Consider the following 19,794-nt stretch of genomic DNA (forward strand, 5'->3'; position numbering starts at 1 on the left):
AGTGCTGCCCATTCAGGCACTGGGAGTCCTACCCAGCACATCCACTCTGCGGAGCAGCCCGGGCACAGCCGCCTCGCCAGCCCACGACGACCGGCTCCGGTTCTGCTGCCGCCGCCACTTCTCCATCGCCGAGAGCTCTGAAACTCCCCAAGGCTGGAGTGGAGACGCTTCCCCTCCCTCCGGCTTTTTCTCCTCGGTCCTGTAGCGAAACCGTGCAGCCCATCGGGGGTTCCTGGTGCGAGGCCCCTGCCTCTGGACACAGGCTAAGAAGAGCCGGGAGGCTGAGAAGAGAGGCAGAGCGGGGAGTCGGCATTCCCACCCCATGGAGGCCGGGCTGTTCCTAGCAGCGCTGCTGCTCTCTTGCACACCGATACGCACAAGTGAGTGACTCCTCCTTGCCTGCGCGCTGGGCGGGCGGCTCTGGGTGCGGGGCGCTTGGCTGATCAGGTTGGTTTAATTCTGTATTCTCCTGCTCCGCCCCATCCTTCTCGCGGCTGGATCTTTACACTAGCCCTGAAGCCAGCTGAGCCAAGCGCCCCGTTTTCATGCTGCGCTTTCACAGGCACTGGTGGGCTAGACCCCAGGCCGGGCGCCGCTCTGTCCCCAGCGAACATAGCCAGAGTCCTGCTCTTGCACCGGGAACTCGCAGCCGGTGAGAACTCCACAAGCGTCTCCATTGCCCCTCGCAGGCTCTGCGAAAAGCCCAGAGCGAAACCCGGCTTTGCTTTCACTTTTCCCCGCAACCCGGGGCCCCCACATCGCTGGCTGACTCTTCCCCAGCTCTCCGGTTTGCGCCATCTCAGCCAGTCACTCCCTTGGGCAGCCCGGGAAAGCTCACCCGGCACCTCCTCTGCTGTCCCTAGGCCTGTGCTCCCTGTGGCCGAGTGGAGAGTGACTTATCTGTGAAGTCTCCCGGCAGGCGGGCGCACACACAGGGCCCGAGACTGCAGCCTGAGGTCTAGAGCCTGCTGCTGTTACAGCCAGATCCTGCCAAGTGCTGAGTGCTTCCTGTAGTGCCCTCAGCGCTGTTGGCTTTAGTGGGCGCCAAGGGCAATCTGTAGCTCACAGGATCGGGCTCCCTGGGCCTCATCCAAAACCCACTGAAATCAATGAGAGCCCGTCGGGCGACATCAATGGAAGTTGGATCGGGCCCATAGTTAGCAAGTAAGAAAGCAAATTGCAGAAAAATAGCTAAAGGAGGGCAGGATACCCTGTCCCCTGGGCCTGGGACGGGGGTGGTTTGAGGCTTCCCAGTGACTCACCAGATAAATCTCAGTTCTCGGATACAATATGGGACCAGAATTCAAACGCTGTGCGAGGCCAGTTGAACGGCTGTTAGGGGTTTCCTGGGCTATGCAACGCTGCTCAGGGCCCCTCTCCCATTCCAGTGTTGGGCTGGGGGTGATTGACATGAGCGCTTAGTGCTGGGAGATGCAGGGGGCCGGATCCTCAGCTGGCGTGAATCAGCGCATGCCCCAGTGGGACGGCTTGGGAGGGAGGCTGATCCGGCCGGTTGTGTTTGGTGTAAAACATCTTTTGATTACTCAGTCAAATCAAACTCGGGCGGCTGCAGCCAGAATGCTGAGCGCTGGAGTTTTGCAGAGGAAATAGGTTGAACGGTTGCTGCGATTAGTAAAGAGAAAACTCGAAACAAATGTTAGAAAAGTGCAAACCCCAGTTTTATTTGTCTCGCTTTGGGTTGTAAAGGTCCCAGGCAGCGCAGGGAGGGGAGAGGGGAAAGGGGAAATGAAAATAACGTACGAGCCTTTGAAAACGGAGACTGTAAAGAAATTGGGAATTTGGCCAAATTCCATGGATTGGGATAAATCCTCTCTCTACGGTAACTGCCTCTGGAGAAGTGAGATGCTTGGGAAAGCCCCCAGCTGCGTTTATTCAGCCTCATAAAATCTTGCAAGTGTTGAGGCCAAAGAGTAAAGCAACGGTAGGAGGGAAACGTACAATTCAGGATGAGCAAGGATTTGAAAGGGATGAATGTTGTGAGCGAATTAACAGAAATACACACCAAAGAAACTAAACGAGCTAAGGGGAGCGAGCCAGAGCTGTTAGCTCCCTTGAAGAATGAGACTGGAAGAGCAGATAGCAGAGCTGGAACTGTGGCTTTGCTGAAGGGTCGGACTAAGTGGATATCTAGCAAGGCAGGGTAGCTTTGTAGTAGGGACGTGCTGTGAAAATCATCATCGATTCCACGCTGGTTTATAACACTCTGTGATCTCGTGCACACAGCCAGGCCAGCACCGTGCTCTACCCCAGTCCCACACATGGCAGGCTTGGCCGCGGAGATCGGTTCTAAACCAAGATCAAGTTTCCAGGGGGATCGCGGCTGTGGAGATAACATGGTCATGACGTTCCAGGGTGCAATCCAGACCAGTGAGGGGCTGCGTCACCCCCACCCTGCTCCTAGGGGGCCTCACAGTGCTTTGCTGCTGCAGCTCCCAACCTGGGCTCCTCACGCCCTGAGTGTCTGTGTATAGCCACAGCCCTGGTCCAGCAGCTGTGACCCCAGCAGCCTGTCAGCAGCACATCAGCCACACTCTGACTTCCAGCAGCCTCGATTACTCCCTGCAGGGTGACCCCAACACACGCCCAGTCCCGAATCATCTCCCCAAGGCGTGTGTTCTGCACTGTCTAGCCCCCTCCCAGACAGTCCCTTGCCCCTCTAAGGAGATCAGTACACGACAGCTTGCTGCCTTCAGCGGAGTTCCCCACGCAGGTCACACAACACTGGATTAGGTTTGTTTAGAGAATCAAACAAGTTTACTGAAGTCCAAAGAGCTAAGTGTTAAGTGAGTGCAAGTATAAGGCATTAAAGTCAGAAACGCTTGCAAGAGAAATAAAGCTCAAAACGCTTCCTAGTACTAACCGTGACAAACTAGACGTGGTTCAAGGTGAAATTCTTACCAGAGCTTTCCAGTAGCATTGTTGACCAAACTCTCAGGTCAGCCCAACGTCTCTTGTCTTAGAGAGAGGTGGGTAGGGAGGGAGACCCAGGGATGTTTAGCATCTCGCTTCTGTAGTCCTGTCACCCTTTGAAAAGTGTTTTCCTGAGCGTGCCCCCTAGTTAAAGTTCTTTCCAGTTGGGAGCAAGGAGACAGGGCATCTGGAGGAAAAGAGGAAAGAGGTGTTATGCTGTTTCTTTTCACCTGTGGATTCTGAAATGCAGATTTTCTATGTCCTCTTTCTCCCCCTCTCACTGTCTGAAGTCTCTGTTTACAGCGTATATGCAAAATACACATCCCTTTGTTTAAGCCAGGCCTGCTTGACCAGTTCCACCTAGTCAGGGCTATGCAGGTTTGAACATGTGCCTTCAACATCACACAGGGGGATGTCAGAACTTTACACATAAGGTTGCTATGTACGTTGTTGAGATTATTGACCAGTGAGTTACTAGTGTTCGAATGATACCTCCCAAGGCATATTTTGTACAAAGACTATTCCAGTCATGTGTAGGGTGTGAATACAGGCGTGCTTTGGCTAACAGTGGGTACAGATGGTTTTTAAAGGGGGGAGGGATAGCTCAGTGTTTTGAGCATTGGCCTGCTAAACCCAGGTTTGTGAGTTCAGCCCTTGAGGGGGCCACTTAGGGATCTGGGGCAAAATCAGTACTTGGTCCTGCTAGTGAAGGCAGAGGGCTGGACTCGATGACCTTTCAGGGTCCCTTCCAGCTCTATGAGATAGGTATATCTCCATATATTAAATGTGTAAGCCTCAGGGCCCTGGCCCACAGAACCAGCAGGGCTGGCAAGCATGGAAGCATTTTCAGGGGTATCTTCTGCAGTTTGCTCAGCTCAGGAGAGATCACCACTGGGCTAACTGCAAGATTCCTACTCAGCAGGGGCTAGGGATGAGGGTGGAATTTCCCTGACTCAGCTTAACCCAGTCTTGCCAATCCCAAGCATTCAGAAATCACGCATCAAGACCCAACAAGCATCAGAGTGGCTTAAAAATCACAAACTATTAGAAAATGTGTAAAATGTCTCAGGCAGGGGGATTTGCCTTTTGTTTCTGAGCTTTCGGGCTGCATTTGAGTCACATTTTCAAGCTTTTCTGTACAACCCATCTTGTAAAAAATTACAGCTGAGATTGTCACCTAATCACATGACTCCAGAAGCTGGAGCTTTACGAAGCCCAACCCAATCAGGACTTGTTTTAAAACCATACGCTTTGGCAGCACTGTAACGAGCAGGGCTGGGAGAGCAATGTGGAATCTCAGGACCTGGAGAGCACACGCATCTGCAGAACAGCGATCCTGGTAGTATGGGAACAGAGCAGCTCCCAGAGAACGAGAGAAGCTGTGTCCCAAGATCATGAATCACTGAGGGAAGGTGCATTCCTAGTGCTTGTGTGATCCCTGCAGGTGGGGAAGGACTGTGCTAATCACGGCACTGAGCTCAACAGAGCCAGGAGACCTAGTTAAAGTGGCTTCTCCTGGAGAACTCCCGTGTGGCTGGATAATCTGGTTCAAATGGGACTGGACATTGGGCCAAGTCTATCCCTGGTGGACCCTACGACTTCTCTGGGCTTACGCCCGGGGGGGGGATTTGGCTCCGTATGTCTTCAGTAAAACCCCAGAGGGTCCTCATCCTCTTTGGTGGCACCCTGTGGATCGTCCCTTTCACCACTACCATCGACGTTCTACATGGCAGCTGCTGTCCTCGCAGTGGGCTGCCTTTGGGTCTGTGCTGAATGACAGGTGGGGATGGGCACGCTGGCTCAGTGGCCGCAGGCCAGTGTGTGTTTCCCATTGCTCCCGGAAAGCACGAGGAGTCTGACACCAACCCCTCTGAGTGACAGAATCACCCGGGGATGAGAAGCTCTTTCGCTGTATGCAGGCAGGGGTGAGCTGGGCATTGCTAAGCGTGGCACTGCCCAGCCACAGCCCAGGAAGAAGACCAGCTGAGCGTTCCCTGCTTACAGGGGGGGTCACACTGGATGATCCAATGTCCTCTCCTGCCCTTATAATCTACGAACCGGCTAGGAGCTGCCACATGCCGTGTGACAGGTGGGGCAATCCTGTGCCATGTCTTTGGGGCCTGTATTATATGAAGTTTGTATATCACTGGGGGCTAAGGATTTTACGTAACTCCCGTGGGGAGGGCTACCCCAACGTCTCCAGGAACCACACACAGTGGGAGATGACGACGGCAAATCACACAGGTTGTAACATCTCCAGAGAGCATAGACTGATTCCAGCTGGTCTGTCCAGACGCCATCCGACAAAGCAAGGCCGTTTGCAGAAAAAGCTGGGTTCGCACAGGCTCAGGCCTTCTTTCTGATCCAGCAAACAGACAGGACCTTCTGCCCAAGGGCCCCAACCCTTGCAGAAGAGTGGGAAAGTCTTTGGCTTGCTAGGGCCTTCTATGGCTGCGGGTGTTAGCACATGTATAGGAACTTTGGTTTTTTTACATCTTTTTTCTGTACTGCTTTTACCTGATGAATAAAGGTGCTGGGCTGGCTTAGAAAGAGCTGGGTGGTAACTTGTAACTGCGGGCAAGGCACTGTTCAGAGCCCTCGGACAGAAAGCGAAGTGCAGGCAGCCTGGCTTGCTGGGGACGTCACAGTGTAAGGCCCGGAACTGTGCAGCCTTAAAACACTGGTCAGGAGGGCGAGAGATGCAGGTCTCTGCCCAAGAGAGGTGACGGCTGGGGAGCCAGAAACCTTAAGTGGGTGCCCTTGAGGGACCAAGGCGGGGGATACTGGTGCAGTTACCCTGAACCAGTGACACTAAGTAGAGCTGCAAAATGAAAATCTGCCTCCCCGCCGTGATTCCCTGTCCCTCCCTTCCAAAGTAGAAAATTGGTTTAAAACGTGAAAAACCCTAGTTATGGAAAAACTCAAAAGCCTCCCAAACAAGTGGAGGAAAAGCTGAGTTCCCCAGCTGCCATGTAGCCGTCTCTGTAGCCCCTTGTGCTGTGCTCCTGCCGCCTGGCCCGAGCTCAGCAGTGTTGGACTGCGTGAGTGCTTAGCGAGAGACCGGTCAGAGCTCCCCTGCGGGTGTCGGTGGTGCAGTAGGTGTCACCCTTCCTTTGGCCAGCACCACAATTGTGTCCTAGGAGCCAGCACTCAGGTACCTGTGGCCCCTGACACCTCTTGCTGATCACGTCACTTCCCGGATTGAATTCCAGCGTGGGTTTTAATGTTCTGCCTTCCGTAACAGGCCAGCTGCGTTTTCCGTCGAAAAAGGCATTTTTCGCTTTGTGTCCTAAACTGTAGCTGAGCGTTGGTGCCTGCTATGAAGCAGCTGCCACGTCCCACCCCAGAGGGGGCTGTTTCAGGGACTGTTGGAGTGAGCCCTGTGTATCCTTTGCTTATGAGTTGGTAAAGTGCTCTGGGGTGAAAGGCGCTATGTGAATGGCTGATCGGGATCCAACGCCCGAGTCCCTTCAGCATGGCCACGTCAGTCAGCTGCCTCCCCTTTTAGCCAGACCTCCCTCCCCGAAACCCCACCCGCATCACACCCACCACTGTCTGCGCACTCTGCTATGAATTGGCATCCCATTGTGTTGCTGGTCATTTACTGGCATTGTTTTCCAGTTCACAGAAAGGATCTGAATCATATGATTGTGTCCCGGTGTGCTGATCTCATCCAGCTATTACTGTATCCATCAGCACCAGCAACATCAAAAAGCGAGCTGTGTAACGTTTGTGCTGCCTTTAGTGGAATTAGGGGTTTGTCCTAGGGATCCTCAGATGCCTGGGTTTACCTGGCTCTGCCTGGCGTGGCAGCTGGGGTAGATTACGCTGCCCTCATGTCATCCTGCGGGCTGTGTAGAAGAGGTCAGGAAAAGGCTCTGCTGTATTTGATAATGACAACACAGGGCTAGGAGCCTGGACAGCATGAGCCACAGTGAATCACCAGATTCCCGTTCACGGCCACGGGACAAAGGCTTGGCAGCAGATCCTGCCTCCCAGGCCTCACTTCCCTCACACGCGGGGCCAGGAGAGAGGTGTCTATGTGACAGTGATCAGCCATGTTGTAGTTCTGAGCTAGCACTGGATTTCCAGCAGCAAAACTCTGCGTTGTCTCCCTTAAATCCCAGGCCCGTAAAGAGGCTCCATAACCCCGGGGCACCTCGGCGATCTCCCAGTTATTGTGTAGAGGGCGGAACAGACAAGCAGAAATGATGCAGAAAGGCTCAGAAAGAAAAGGGGTTATTCCCTTTGCTTAGTCCCGGAAACAGGCTGGTTCCTGGGACATCAATTTCCCCTCCCCTAGGGAGTGAGTTTCTCTAGCCAAGACAGGAGGGGGAAATGGTCCGAGACAGCTTTCACCTACTCCATTGACCTGTGGATTTCCATCACTGCAGCATGCAGTTCCTGCGGTTAGTTAACCTAGTAAAATACCTTCCTGGGTTGATGAGTTAACACAGCCGGAGCTGTAGATTTCCTGGCAGTCCGTCCTGGAGCTGGCTAGCCCAGCTTGCTGCTGAACATCTGCTCCTTGGAGCTTTCAGATGTCCCGTCCCCAGTGGAATTTCCTACTGGCAGAGATGGCAGGTCGGTCTGTGTGGTCCATTGGTCACAGCAAAGAGCCCTGGATTCTCATTCTAATCCCACAGAGCCACTGCATGACCTCCAACGAGTTCACGTCACCTCCTCAGCCAGTCCAGGAAGACGGAGCGGTAACAAATCAGCTCTGAAAAGCAGAAGGACCCAAGCGACTCTGGCTAACTAAATCATGGGGAGTGAAGGGTGCTAAGTGCTGACACAGTCAGTGTAAAAACACTTTAAATGAATGTCTTCCCTGAGTTACTAACAGCCCCATCAGTTATTAAAGCGAAGAGTTCTGAGTCCTGTTGGCTTTTCACCAGTCATTCACTCGCTGTGTTTTTCTCAGCCTGTAAATGAGAATTGATGACAACAGCTGTTAGTGTCACTGCAGAATTGACAAACCTGTATATCCTCCCAGGATCAGGGCTCCCGGCCTTAGGTTTAGTCTTACAAAATCTGCCTGTTGGGCTGACCAGGCGCGGACAGTGCCCAAGACATGGAAGAGAAAGCGCCTGATTTAGAAACAAGTAAATAATAAATGCGAATGGACTCCCAGTGATCCCACTGAGCAAACTGGTAAAGTTCCCAAATCTTAAAAGGCCAGAAATAGCAACCAACTCCAGAATCTTCCCCCCGTGTCAGCCCAGACCAGGTGTGATTCGCACTAGTGAATGAGTGGCGCCAGAGCTCTGTGTGTGTATTCGGTTTTTAAATGATTTAGTGCTGGTGAAAGTCCTAGAGGCTGATGCTCTGGGCTCATCCCCAGGAAAGGTCCTGCCATGGCAGTAGCAGAGGAGCCTTCTCCCCCATCTTCGCCCCCCATCAGGCACTGCCCCGTAATGGTGAGCTGGAGAGAGGAGAGTTAATGTTCCGTGGCCCAGGCAAGCTTGGCCTCTCTGCTGAGACAGCCAGCGAGGGGCCAGTTAGTACCAACAGCAGTGTTAGGTTTTGGGCCATGGCTCCTGGACTGAGACCCACCAGCTCGTTCCATGTGTGCCAAGCCAAGATGCTTTTCATGGCCGTGATGGTTAGTCCCCACTGAAACCATCAACCTAGAGGTGAAAGGCTCCAAATCTCATTATCAATCCCTGGATCTGTTCAGTTCTCCCTAGACTGTGGGTCATAGACTGTGTCTGTATGGGAGTTCTTTCCCACCCACCCCATCTATGCATATGGTTTCCTCCATGCCACTGCACCCCAGGGTCAGTGCCATTGTTCTGCACTTGTTTGGTTAGCGTCTCCTTGATCTGCTTATAGAAAACAGAACTTACCCCCCCCCCACCCCCCGCCAGGCCCATGCTCTGGGCAGACAGGGTGACGCGTCAGGGCCTTCCCAGCTCCCTGGTCCGCTGCGCTGGGATGGAGGGGGGGGGATGGGAGGGAAGGAGTTTGAACAGATTTTTTTTTCCTGGAGTACAAAAATAAAAGGCTCTCTTATCTGATGGCCCGGGGCCCTGCAGGCTGGGCCCAGCTGAGCTGTGTTATCTGATCATTACATAATGCTGGAGCCAGGCTGCTTTCCCCCCTGACGAATACCAGCGGGGCCTGGCAGGGAGGTGAGGAGCCAGCCGTGTTTATGCGGAGCGGGCACGGGGAGCTGCCGAGCCTGAGTGTAACGCTGCCAGCCCAGAGAGGCCCTTACGCCTTGCTTATGGGACGATGAATCCTGTTCTGGCAGTGCCTACAAGAGATGAGGTTTTCCCTTCTCAGCATCTGCACCTCATGAGAGGGTGGGACAGTGGAGAGAAAGGTGGACTCTGGGCCCCTATGATCTGGGGGCAGGGGAGGAGTCCAGCGTCAGGTGCACTGTGCTGAAGGCCCCTTGATAAAGGGGCTGGAGCATGGCGGGGGGCGGGGAGGGGGGTGTTGGCCAGGGCAGAGACAGTGCTATGAACTGGGGACATGCCCATGTACACAGCCAAGGGAGCAGGAGGAGGCTTAGGTGAGACAGGGGTGTTTGATGTGTCAGGGCATTAGGTGATGGGGGCCTCTGGTAGCATATAACAGGGGTATGGCGCACAAGTGGGGGTTGGGTGATATATGGAACGGAAGGGGGCAGTGAGTGGGGTGGGGGTGCCCTGTTGGAGCCGAAGGGAGGGTTAAGTGACGTGGGGCTGACGGATTGTAGGGGGAAGGTGTTTCACTGGACGGCTGATGAGTTGCTGGGCGCAGGAGCGCGGCGTGATGTAGCAGTGGGGACTGGGTGCTGAGGGACATGGGGAATTTGATGGAATGGTTTGTGGGCTGGGCAATGTTTTGATGAGTGGGGGCTAAGAGCTGATGGGGCAGAGGGAAGCCTTGGCCTGTCTTTTCCTGCCTCGCCAGGTGAAAGGTCTCCCCTGCTGGCTGTGCCAGCCTAGGACGCTGAGTGGCTGGCTCCTCCCAGCCGGCGTGGTCCAACTGTCACTCTGTAGGTGGAAGGCTTCACACCCAGGCCAGACGGTTGGGTAATCTCCCTCAGCCATAAGTGATCAGTGCCGTTCTCCTTGGAAACAGTCCCCAAGCAGCTCCCGGTCGCCGCAGAGATCTACTCTTTCCCCTTTGTGTGCTAGTCCCTCAGTGCGAGGCGGAATCGGGGCCATAACGCTAGACACAGATCGGGCCTGTCTAGTGTTCTGAGCAGCCGCAGGAGTCTGGTGTCTAGTCCTGGCTGAATTACCCTAGACTGGCTGCTTGGGGTAGGGCTGGAGGGGAAGAGTGACGCTGCCTGTGGAGCCCAGATAAGCCTCTGTTTATCTTCCTCCTGATGCTGCTGACTGCATGGCTGGTCTAGTTGGTGTGTCGAGGAAGTGCAGGACAATAGGTGGGTAGTGGACGCAGCGTCCTGGACGAGGCCTGGTCTGTGACCCTAGTAGAAGGGCGGGTTTGGAATTTGCCTTCTCCTTGTTTGACTTCTCTTCTCCCCACCCCCCATCTTTTCAGCTGTCACTCTGTGTGAGTCACCGCTGCGCATCTTCTACAGACTGGGGGCAGGAAACTGGGCTTTGAAGCTGACCGAGCCCATTAGCAGAGCTTGAAAAATCTTTACCAGAGGCAGATTTCCTCGACGCGTGCGTGTGGTGTGGTGTTGTGCTGCAGGGTGGCAGGGGTGAAGCCACCAGTTTCGGCAGCACGTAAACAGGGCTGGCTCCAGGCACCAGCTTGCTAAGCAGGTGCTTGGGGCGGCCACTCCGGAGAGGGGCGGCACGTCCAGCTATTCGGCGGCAATTCGGCGGACGGTCCCTCACTCCCGCTCGGAGCGAAGGACCTCCCGCCGAATTGCCGCCGCAGATCACGATCGCGGCTTTTTTGTTTGTTTGTTTTTGGGTTTTTTTGCGCCGCTTGGGGCGGCAAAAACCCTGGAGCCAGCCCTGCACGTAAGCTGTCGTTTAAAAGTGTGTGCCTGTGCTTGTGTGTGGATTTACCTAGGATATTTCCTAGTTCTAATGCTCATGAAGCAAACTGTCTGAAGGAGAACAGAGCGTAAAGGGACGCAGGATTAGGTGTCCCAGTCTAAAGGCAGACAGCTCTGCTCCTCTGCCAGCTCTGCCCAACAGCAGAGTGAAATTAACAAGTCGCCGGTCCATTTCCACTGCTGCTATTCAGACCCTGTGAGCAAGCAAGGAAAGGATCAAGAAAGAATCCTAAGGCCAGAAGGGACCATTGTGATCATCAGCTCTGAGCTCCTGGCCACAACACAGACCCTACAGCAGCGATACTCAGACTGCGGCTCGCAAGCCACAAGTGGCTCTTGAATGTGTCTCCTGCGGCTCTTTGCAGCACATGACATTAAAACACTGTGGGATTTAATTATTCACCAATCTAAGTTATTAACCAATCAGGATCCTTTTACTATGTTATTAACCAATTAAGTTATCAACTTACACTGTTATTAACTTATTTGCTGTAAGAATTATATATATATTATATATATAATTATATATATATTATATATAATTCTCATAGCAAATAAGTTAATAACAGTGTAAGTATATATATACACACAGGCACATACATTTTATATATATATAAACATTTTCCTATCATACTGTTTAAATATGACTAGTACTGTAGTAAATGAAACCATGAACTCACACAACAGGGGCTCTTTTGGGTCGCTAATTTTTGGCTCCTGAACGCCTGAGGTCTGAGTATCGCTGCCATGGAGTGTTACCCAGTAGATCCCATCGGTGTCATGTTTCTGTTGATTTGGGGGAGCTCTGAGCAGAAGCAGTGCTGAGGGCCACTCAGAAAATCAAAGGCTGGGGGTAGGGCACAGTAATGGGGACCCACCTTGGCCTTGCAGCTTCAGGGAAGGGGTGGTGAGCACACGCCCCTTGGTGACTAATGGGGAAGCTGTGAAGTGCTGTCACGGGGCTCACTACTATTACTAACACTGTAAGGGACTGGACCGCACGAGCGGGGGCTCCGGCTGGCACAGTAGCCTGAGTGTTGCTCGCTGAATGCATTGCATTGAGCCCAACTCCTTCTCTCCCCCGTCCTCCCAGCCTGACTGTGTCTGACATGGGACAAGCTACACACAGCCGTGTCCCAGCCTGCGGCCTTGGGGAAGTGGCTGAGATGGAAGTTGGCTTTAGTGGGATCTGAGTGTGCAAATCCCTCGGTGGCTTTGCAGATGTCAGCCTAGGCCAGGGCTTCCCAATACGCTTCCCTCCTACTGCGGCCAGTCCAGGATCCCTGGGGGGCTGGGAGGCCCCTGGGTTCAGCAGCTCCCTGCACTGTTCCAACCCATGTGCTTCAGTCCCCTGAGTGGATGCTCGAGGCTCCGTCTCTGGGCTTAGGGCTGCTCTAGGTGGGATCTCTATGGTTAGAGCCAAGGACTGTAAGAGCAGTCCCAGAGCGGGGGAGCAGCAGGCCAGGCCCAGAGCCACCCTCCCCCCAGGAGCTGCAACCAGGGCTCCCCTCCCCAGCCCAGCCCAGCCAAGCCAGGGAGCTGCCAAGAGCCCCTATCCTGCAAGCCAGAGAATGGCAACCTGGGCCAAAGGCTCCTGTCCCTCCATCCCCAGGAGCAGCAGCCCGAAGCCCCCCAGCAGGAAGTTAGGGGCTAGGAGCGGCCCCAGCAGCCCAGCCCCTGATGGCAGGGAGCAGCCAGGTCCCCCTCCCTGCCCAGTGCAAGCAGCAGGGGTCAGCACCCCAACCTTGGTCCCCACCCAGCCTAGGACAGGGAACAACCAGGGGCAGAGCCGCGTCTCGGAGCAGCCGGAGTTTCCCGGGCGCCAGCCAGGGAGGAGCACGGCCGGGCCTACGTTCCTACAGCTCATTCCCTGCTGCCGGCTTGAATTCTGGGAAACGGGCCACTGCTGTGCTTTCTGTAAAGGGGATTGTGTGTTCAGGAGAGATGCAAATTAAGGGATTGTCATTTACATAAGACCAGCACCCTGACCTTGCAGCTTCCCCCCCTTACACATTCTCCAGCCTCCTTTCATTCAGCATGGCCGACACATCTGTGTAAATTTCCATTCCCATTCCTTGGGCCTTCCATTTCCTGTCACTCACTGGAGCTGTAGATAGCATCGTCCAGTCATCCACCCTTCTCCTCCTTCAACGTCAGGGCGTCTGGACAATCCGGGCCTAGCATCCGGCCCAGCCCCGCTGCCTCCAGACGCCTCTGCTTGCATGGAGTTGTCTGGAGCCACTGGTGAGCGTCAGTCCCCAGAGGGAAGTGATGGAAATCCTTTCAGTGGCTGGCCATCTCCAAAGAAAACATTACCCTGAGGGGGCAGCCAGGCCCAGCTGTTGGACCCCGATTCACCCCCACTGCTTCAGACTCAGTCTCCCTCCCTCTGTGTATCAGACTCAGGAGATTTGTCAAAGGATATTGAGCTCCCTTTAAGGAAGGGCTCATGGTGTGTCACAATTCACCACCACCATCACCCTAGTGAATCCTTTGTTACACGAGGATGCTGCTGTAAAACGTCTGTAGGCACCTAAGGCTTCACAGCTGTTGCAGTGCTGAATGTCAGGGTCACTAGGAACTTAACAGAAGCAGCAGGGACATCAGATCTTGCTCTGATAGTCCAGGCCTGTGTGCCAAAGTAGAATCTCCATTAGCTGTTAGCTGTATAGGGCCTCTGACACACAACTGAACAATTCTGATCCCTCCAGTGAAAGCCATCTGTCTCTCTCTCTCTCTCTCTCTCTCTCACACACACTTTAATTAGTAAATTTTCTTCCTTTGCCTGGTCTTCATTGGCTGCCTGTAGGAAAGGGGTCTCACCACCATAGCACTGACAGCTCCTGCCCCTCCCTGCCTTGGCCATTCACACAGGCGGGCAGAGAGTTGTCAACCTGCCTGTCATTCTCGACGTTCTGTATCCACGGAGCCTGTTCTCTCCCTATATGCACCTCACCTCCTTAATATCAATGAGAACCTCAGGATGCAGAAAGGGGAAACCAGCCAGCCCCTACTGTAATTCCCTGTCCGCCCTTCATCCAGAGCAGGGTGGACAATGCCTGCCCTTCAGCAGCAGCAACTGCTCAATCATAAAGTGTCATGAGCTGGGGACTTGTTCCTGCGGGATATGTAGGGTGACCAGACAGCAAGTGTGAAGAATTAGGATGGGGGTGCGGGGTAACAGGAGCCTATATAAGAAAAAGACCCAAAAATCGGGACTGTCCCTATAAAATTGGGACATCTGGTCACCCTAGGGATATGGAACCAAATACCTCTAGGTCATTACTGGTCTGAATCCAGCTCAGGTTGCCTGGTGGTCTGTGTGAGATGAGGTGTCTCGCCATATCCTCACCCATTTCTCCAGGATCTCAGCTCTAGCAGGATGACATTTTTCCAAGGTCAGGGCAAAAAGTATGTATTTTATTTATATTCCTCGACATTGTTGTGTTTTTATTTTCCTGCAGTTTGGCCAGTTCTAGTCTCAGCTTCTGCCAAACAGAGCCAGAGGGGCATATTCTGATCGCCCTTACTCACGCCGAGTAGCACCTTTGGCTTCAGAAGTCCCATTGCCTTCAAATGGGACAATTCCACAATCAGCTGCGTTGCAGTCAGCAGAAGTAAGATCTGCTTGCAGGATCAGGTCTCTAACTTGCCTCTTACAAGAAGGATTCCACATGCATTCCAGTAACTTAGAGTTTCTGTGTTGTTTTTTTGAATGGCACATTGTTATTGTCCCCTCAGTAAAATGTTGCGTGCCCCGGTTTTTAGATGACTTAAATAACAGCTTCTGATCTTTCCGATTTCCTCTTGCTGTGCTGCAGACCGGGGGGTGTACGTGGCTTGGGGGACTTCTTGTGCTCAATTGTTTGTGAAAGGTATAGCATGATTTTGTCAAGTGTTTGGTTGCAGCAGGGACATAGCATTTTCCATACCGGATCAGAGCTTTATTAAGTTCAATCTCCTGCCTTGGGCAGCGGCCAATATGTGACACTTCAGAGGAATTTTTGAAAAGCCCCAACATTGAGCACTTGGCCTGTTGCGAAATGCTGTGTGTTTAGGTGGGAGGGAGCAGGGCCGGGATTCCTGACCTCGGTGGGAATTGACCGCTCATGTCCTGAAGCATGAGCTCTGATCCCCCAGAGTGGGTGTGCGAGTCACGTATTTCTCTGTGCTCTGGCATGCTGAGATCTCACGATTGATTCATGGTCAGTTTTGTATGGATGGGTCTGAAAATTTCACTTTGAATAAGGGTCAGGATTTCAACCCCCGAAGCATGGGGGTGTTTAAAGGTGGAAGATTTGTGGCTGAGTAGGCAGTGTGATGTGCTATTTGCGGGATCTGGGAAAGGTGGGTCTAGGCCCACCCAAAACGAAAGCCCCCCACCATAGCTAAGGGGGAAGAACCGCTAATCCCAGGCCACAAGTGGGTATGTAGGGCAACAAATTTAAAAATAGGAGCAGGAGTGAGGTCAGAGATTGAAAATCAAGGAACCAAAGGGGGATGCTGAGCAGAAAGCCCAGGACAGCGCCCACTGTCCCTCAAAGGCAGCTAAGGTGTCAGTGGACACTGCTCAGAGGAACTCAGCCTAAGCTTATGCTATAGAGGCTCTGTGGCGCAATGGATAGTGCATTGGACTTCTAGCTTAGTGACAGATAAAGTCATTCAAAGGTTGTGGGTTTGAGTCCCACCAGAGTCATATTTTGGGGGTTAAATTAAATGACCCTTTTGCTCCCTTCTAACCCTATGGTTCTAGGATAAGGCATTGGGCTGGGACTCAGGAGACCTGGACTTTGTTCCTGACTCTGCCACAGACCTGCTGGGTAACCTTGGGCAAGTCACTTCATCTCTGTTTCCCCTACCACCCTTGTCTAGTTGGATTGTAAACTCTTCAGGGCAAGGCCCATCTCTTGTTATATGCTTGTACAGTGCCTAGCACGATAGGGCCCACATTGGATTGGGGCCTCTAGGTGCTACAGTAATACAAAGTACAGCAGCATATGTGGCTTATGAGATTATTTGGAGAGCCCTACATTATGCTGGTGGAACCCACTATTCGGTGTATTATCCAGCCCCGCTCTGTGGCTGGCTTACAGTGGATATGACTGTACTGCAGGTACCACTTAACGGAGTTACTCCTTCAGCTCAGGTGGTCGCAATTCACACGTTTAGTGCTGGGGATCCAGGGTTCAGTGCCCAGGGCTGACCTGTAATGTCTGTCGTTACCCAGGCACAGGACGAAAGGCGGGAGCGTAGCCTTAATTTGGACTTTCCTCTCTATCAGCATAGTTCTAGTGTCTGAATGATTTTGCTGCTGCTTTTCCCTGGAGCTAGTCTCAGAGTTGGCCCTGACAGACCCTGATGAAAGTCAGTGGAGCTCCACCATGGATGGAGAGTGGCTTGCAAATAATGCCCTCCCTGACCAAGTCCATACAGCTGCAAAGACAGGATGTGTTCTCCAGAGAGAGGGTGTATTCATGGTAAGCTGGTGCTTCCCCCACCTCTTAGCCAAAACGCTAGGAAGAATCCTGTTTGGTTACTTTTTAAAGCGCAGTTACAGCTGATTGAGGAAATGTCCTTTTCAGTAACCTAGGAACGGTTCAAGATATTCCGTCCTTCTGTCCTTCCTTGCTTCCTTCCTGTATTTACGGCCTCTAGAACAGCCCCTTCAGGGCCAAATGTTCTGCCAAAGCAAATGTTTAACCTTGACATTGTAAACCCTTGGAAACTGGAGCTGAAAGCGCCCCCCCCCCAACCCCTAGCCCGTATCCCACTGGCAGCATCTAATGACTGACAGCTGTGCTTCCTCAATACATCCCAACCCCCTGTGCTCAGACACGTTCTGCCTGCAAGTCTCTTCTCAGCTCCTGCTGCACCTTCTTCCTGTGCCCCCAACCTGGAGCCCCTTCTTGCTGTCCTGAGCAGGAGATGGGCTCCCAGGGACCTCTTGTTCCAATAAGGACAATGCACCACAGCCTTCTGCCTTCTCCCCTCCCACCACCCAGGCTTCTTAGCTAATGCTTCAGTTGCCCTTTATCTGTATCCTCTCCTGGGCTCCCCCCCTGCATCCCTGACCCCTTCCCTTCCCTGGCCACTCTGTGCTCCTTCTCCCCTCCTGATGTCCCAGGCCCTTCTCTCTTCTCCCATCCTCCTGTGCTCCTTGCCCCCTTGAGCCCCCTTCTCACTGTAACTGTTCTGTACTGCAGCGAGATGACTGACATTGAGTTGCTTCCCCTCTAGGTCCCACGACTGCTGATGTTTGCACCCTTCAGCAGATCGCGAAGGACAAGGTGTCTTACACGACAGGCAAGGCCGTGAACGGCTGCGTGAGCCGCAGCACCATGGGGAAACCTCAGGAAGTCCACGTTCTCCAAGTGAAAATAGAGAAGCAGGTCAGTGATTGGGGGGCTTGGAGGGTAGGGGAGAGACGCAGGGACACAATGTCTGCTCCCTGTCAGCAGACAGACCAGGTGCTTTCACTGCCTGGGGCATATGGCTTCATAGGCAGAGTTTGGGGTGGGGGTGGGGGGGCAAGGGAGGGCGTTGCCCCCCCCAAAACTGCAATATAGGAGTTCTGCAGAGGAGACCGGAGACGTGCTGCTGCTTGCCTGAGGCAGGGAGGCAGAATTTTGGTTTATAAACAGTAATTAACAGGTGATTAAGATAAGAAAGGGCTGTTAGGCTGTTTCCTAAAGTTAACTGATCTGTTCCAAGCTTGGTGAACTGCAATAATAGAATGTCCAGTATCAGGGGGTAGCCGTGTTAGTCTATATCCACAAAAACAACAAGGAGTCTGGTGGCACTTTAAAGACTAACAGATTTATTTGGGCATAAGCTTTCGTGGGTAAAAAAACCTCACTTCTTCAGATGCATGGAAAAGAAGTGAGGTTTTTTATCCATGAAAGCGTATGCCCAAATAAATCTGTTAGTCTCTAAGGTGCCACCGGACTCCTTGTTGTTTCAATAATAGAATGGTAATTGTAGATTTTTCTACAATTGTTGTATTCAAGAGATGGTAACAAAGTGACTAGTATCTTTCTTTGAGATGGTTTCAGAGTGGTAACCCTGTTAGTCTGTATCAGCAAAAAGAACAGGAGTACTTGTGGCACCTTAGAGATTAACAAATTTATTTGGGCATAAGCTTTCATAGGCTAAAACCCACTTCATCGGATGCATGCAGTGAACAATACAGTAGGAAGATATATATACACAGAGAACGTGAAAAAATGGGTGTTGCCATAACACCTATAACGAGACTAATCAATTAAGGTGGGCTACTATCAGCAGGAGAAAAAAACTTCTGTAGCGATAATCAGGATGGCCCATTTCAAACAGTTGACAAGAAGGTGTGAGTAACAGTAGGGGGGAAATTAGCATGGGGAAATAGTTTTTTACTTTGTGTAAAGCCCACGAAAGCTTATGCCCAAATAAATGTGTTAGTCTCTAAGGTGCCACAAGTACTCCTCGTTCTTTTTTCTTTGAGATGGTAACTGATTTTTTTAGACAAAGGAAATGCAGTAGATCTAATCTACCTGGATGTCAGTAAGGCATTTGATACAGTCCCACGTGAGAAATTATTAGCTAAATTGGAGCAGACGGGGATTAATATGAGAACTGAAAGATGGATAAGGAACTGGTTAAAGGGAAGACTACAATGGGTCATACTGAAAGGTGAACTGTCAGGCTGGAGGGAGGTTACTAGTGGAGTTCCTCAGGGATTGGTCTTGGGACCAACCTTGTTTAACATTTTTATTACTGACTTTGGCACAAAAAGTGGGTGTGTGCTAATAAAATTTGCAGATGACACAAAGTTGTGAGGTTTTGCCAATACCGAGGAGGACTGGAATGCCATACAAGATCTGGATGACCGTGTAAACTGGAGTAATAGAAATGGGATAATATTTAATAGTGCAAAGTGCAAGGTCATGCATTTAGAGACTAACAACAAGAATTTTTGCTGTGAGCTAGGGACTTACCAGTTGGAAGTGACAGTGGAGGAGAAAGAGCTGGTGTATTGGTTAATCACAGGATGACTATGAACCGTCAATGTGATGCGTCTGTGAAAAAGGTTAATGGATGCATAAGGAGATTTCAGTTGCCTAGGGAGCCCCTCGAATCATGGTTAAAGTTGCCCACCCCCCCAAATCTGAAATGGTGCCTCTGTGCAGGCATGGAATTCCCCCTCTCCCCCCCCATGCAGCCCCGTTGGCCTGACTGGAGCCGCCAAATACACACACACCAAATATAGACTGGTTAACCTGTCAAACTACGCCTATGTTAATGGCCCCTGGACCTGGGGAAAATCTGCCCCAGCACAGAGGTCTGGTATGGCTGTTTGGGAAAGGATCCTTTATGTATAGTGACCAGTAGGCTGGGAAGTCATTCTCTGTGCAACCGAGCTGGCAGCCTGAGCTTGGTTCTCTGCTAGGTAGGGGAGCAGAACTCAGAATGACTGGTGCGGGGTGGGGATGTAAATATCGTTTAAAAAATTAACTGTTTAAACTATTAAAAAATATTTCGTTTAAATGGTTAACTGATTAAAGGGAGAGGAGCTGGGGCTGCTCAGGCCGGCCGGTGCGGCTGGGGCTGGGGCAGATCCAGCCGGCGTGGCTGGGGCCGATCCGGCCGGCACAGCAGGGGGCTGCTGAGGTCAGCAGGCTCTGACCCTGTGTGTCTACAGGCGCCAATGGGTAATACTGGGTTAGTAACCATGGCAGCTAACAGTGATTAGCCCCTGCTAGAGGTCTAGGTTGGCCCGTGATTCTATCCCTCTAAGCCAGGGGTCGGCAACCTACGGCACGCATGCCAAACACGGCACGCGAGCCGATTCTGAGTGGCACGCTGCCTGCCCGGTGAGAGGAGGAGGAGGAGGAGGAGGGGCAGAGGGGCCGGAA

The 19,794-nt window shown here is 52.4% G+C and overlaps 1 protein-coding gene and 1 non-coding gene across 2 annotated transcripts in view; both read left to right on the top strand.

Annotated features, from left to right (window-relative positions):
- ENG (endoglin) overlaps positions 1-19,794 on the top strand; it is a 62,960-nt gene continuing 43,166 nt past the window's right edge. The window contains exons 1-2 of the mRNA XM_026657266.2: positions 1-380; positions 17,141-17,292. Coding sequence (XP_026513051.1) covers positions 323-380; positions 17,141-17,292 — 210 coding nt within the window. The 5' untranslated portion in view covers positions 1-322. The remainder of the gene's footprint in view (positions 381-17,140; positions 17,293-19,794) is intronic.
- TRNAR-UCU lies at positions 15,507-15,599 on the top strand. The gene is made up of 2 exons: positions 15,507-15,543; positions 15,564-15,599. It is a non-coding gene; the product is annotated as a tRNA-Arg (tRNA).

Source organism: Terrapene carolina, unplaced genomic scaffold, assembly GCF_002925995.2.
Source record: "Terrapene carolina triunguis isolate 2854851 unplaced genomic scaffold, T_m_triunguis-2.0 Scaffold238, whole genome shotgun sequence".
NCBI lineage: Eukaryota > Metazoa > Chordata > Testudines > Emydidae > Terrapene > Terrapene triunguis.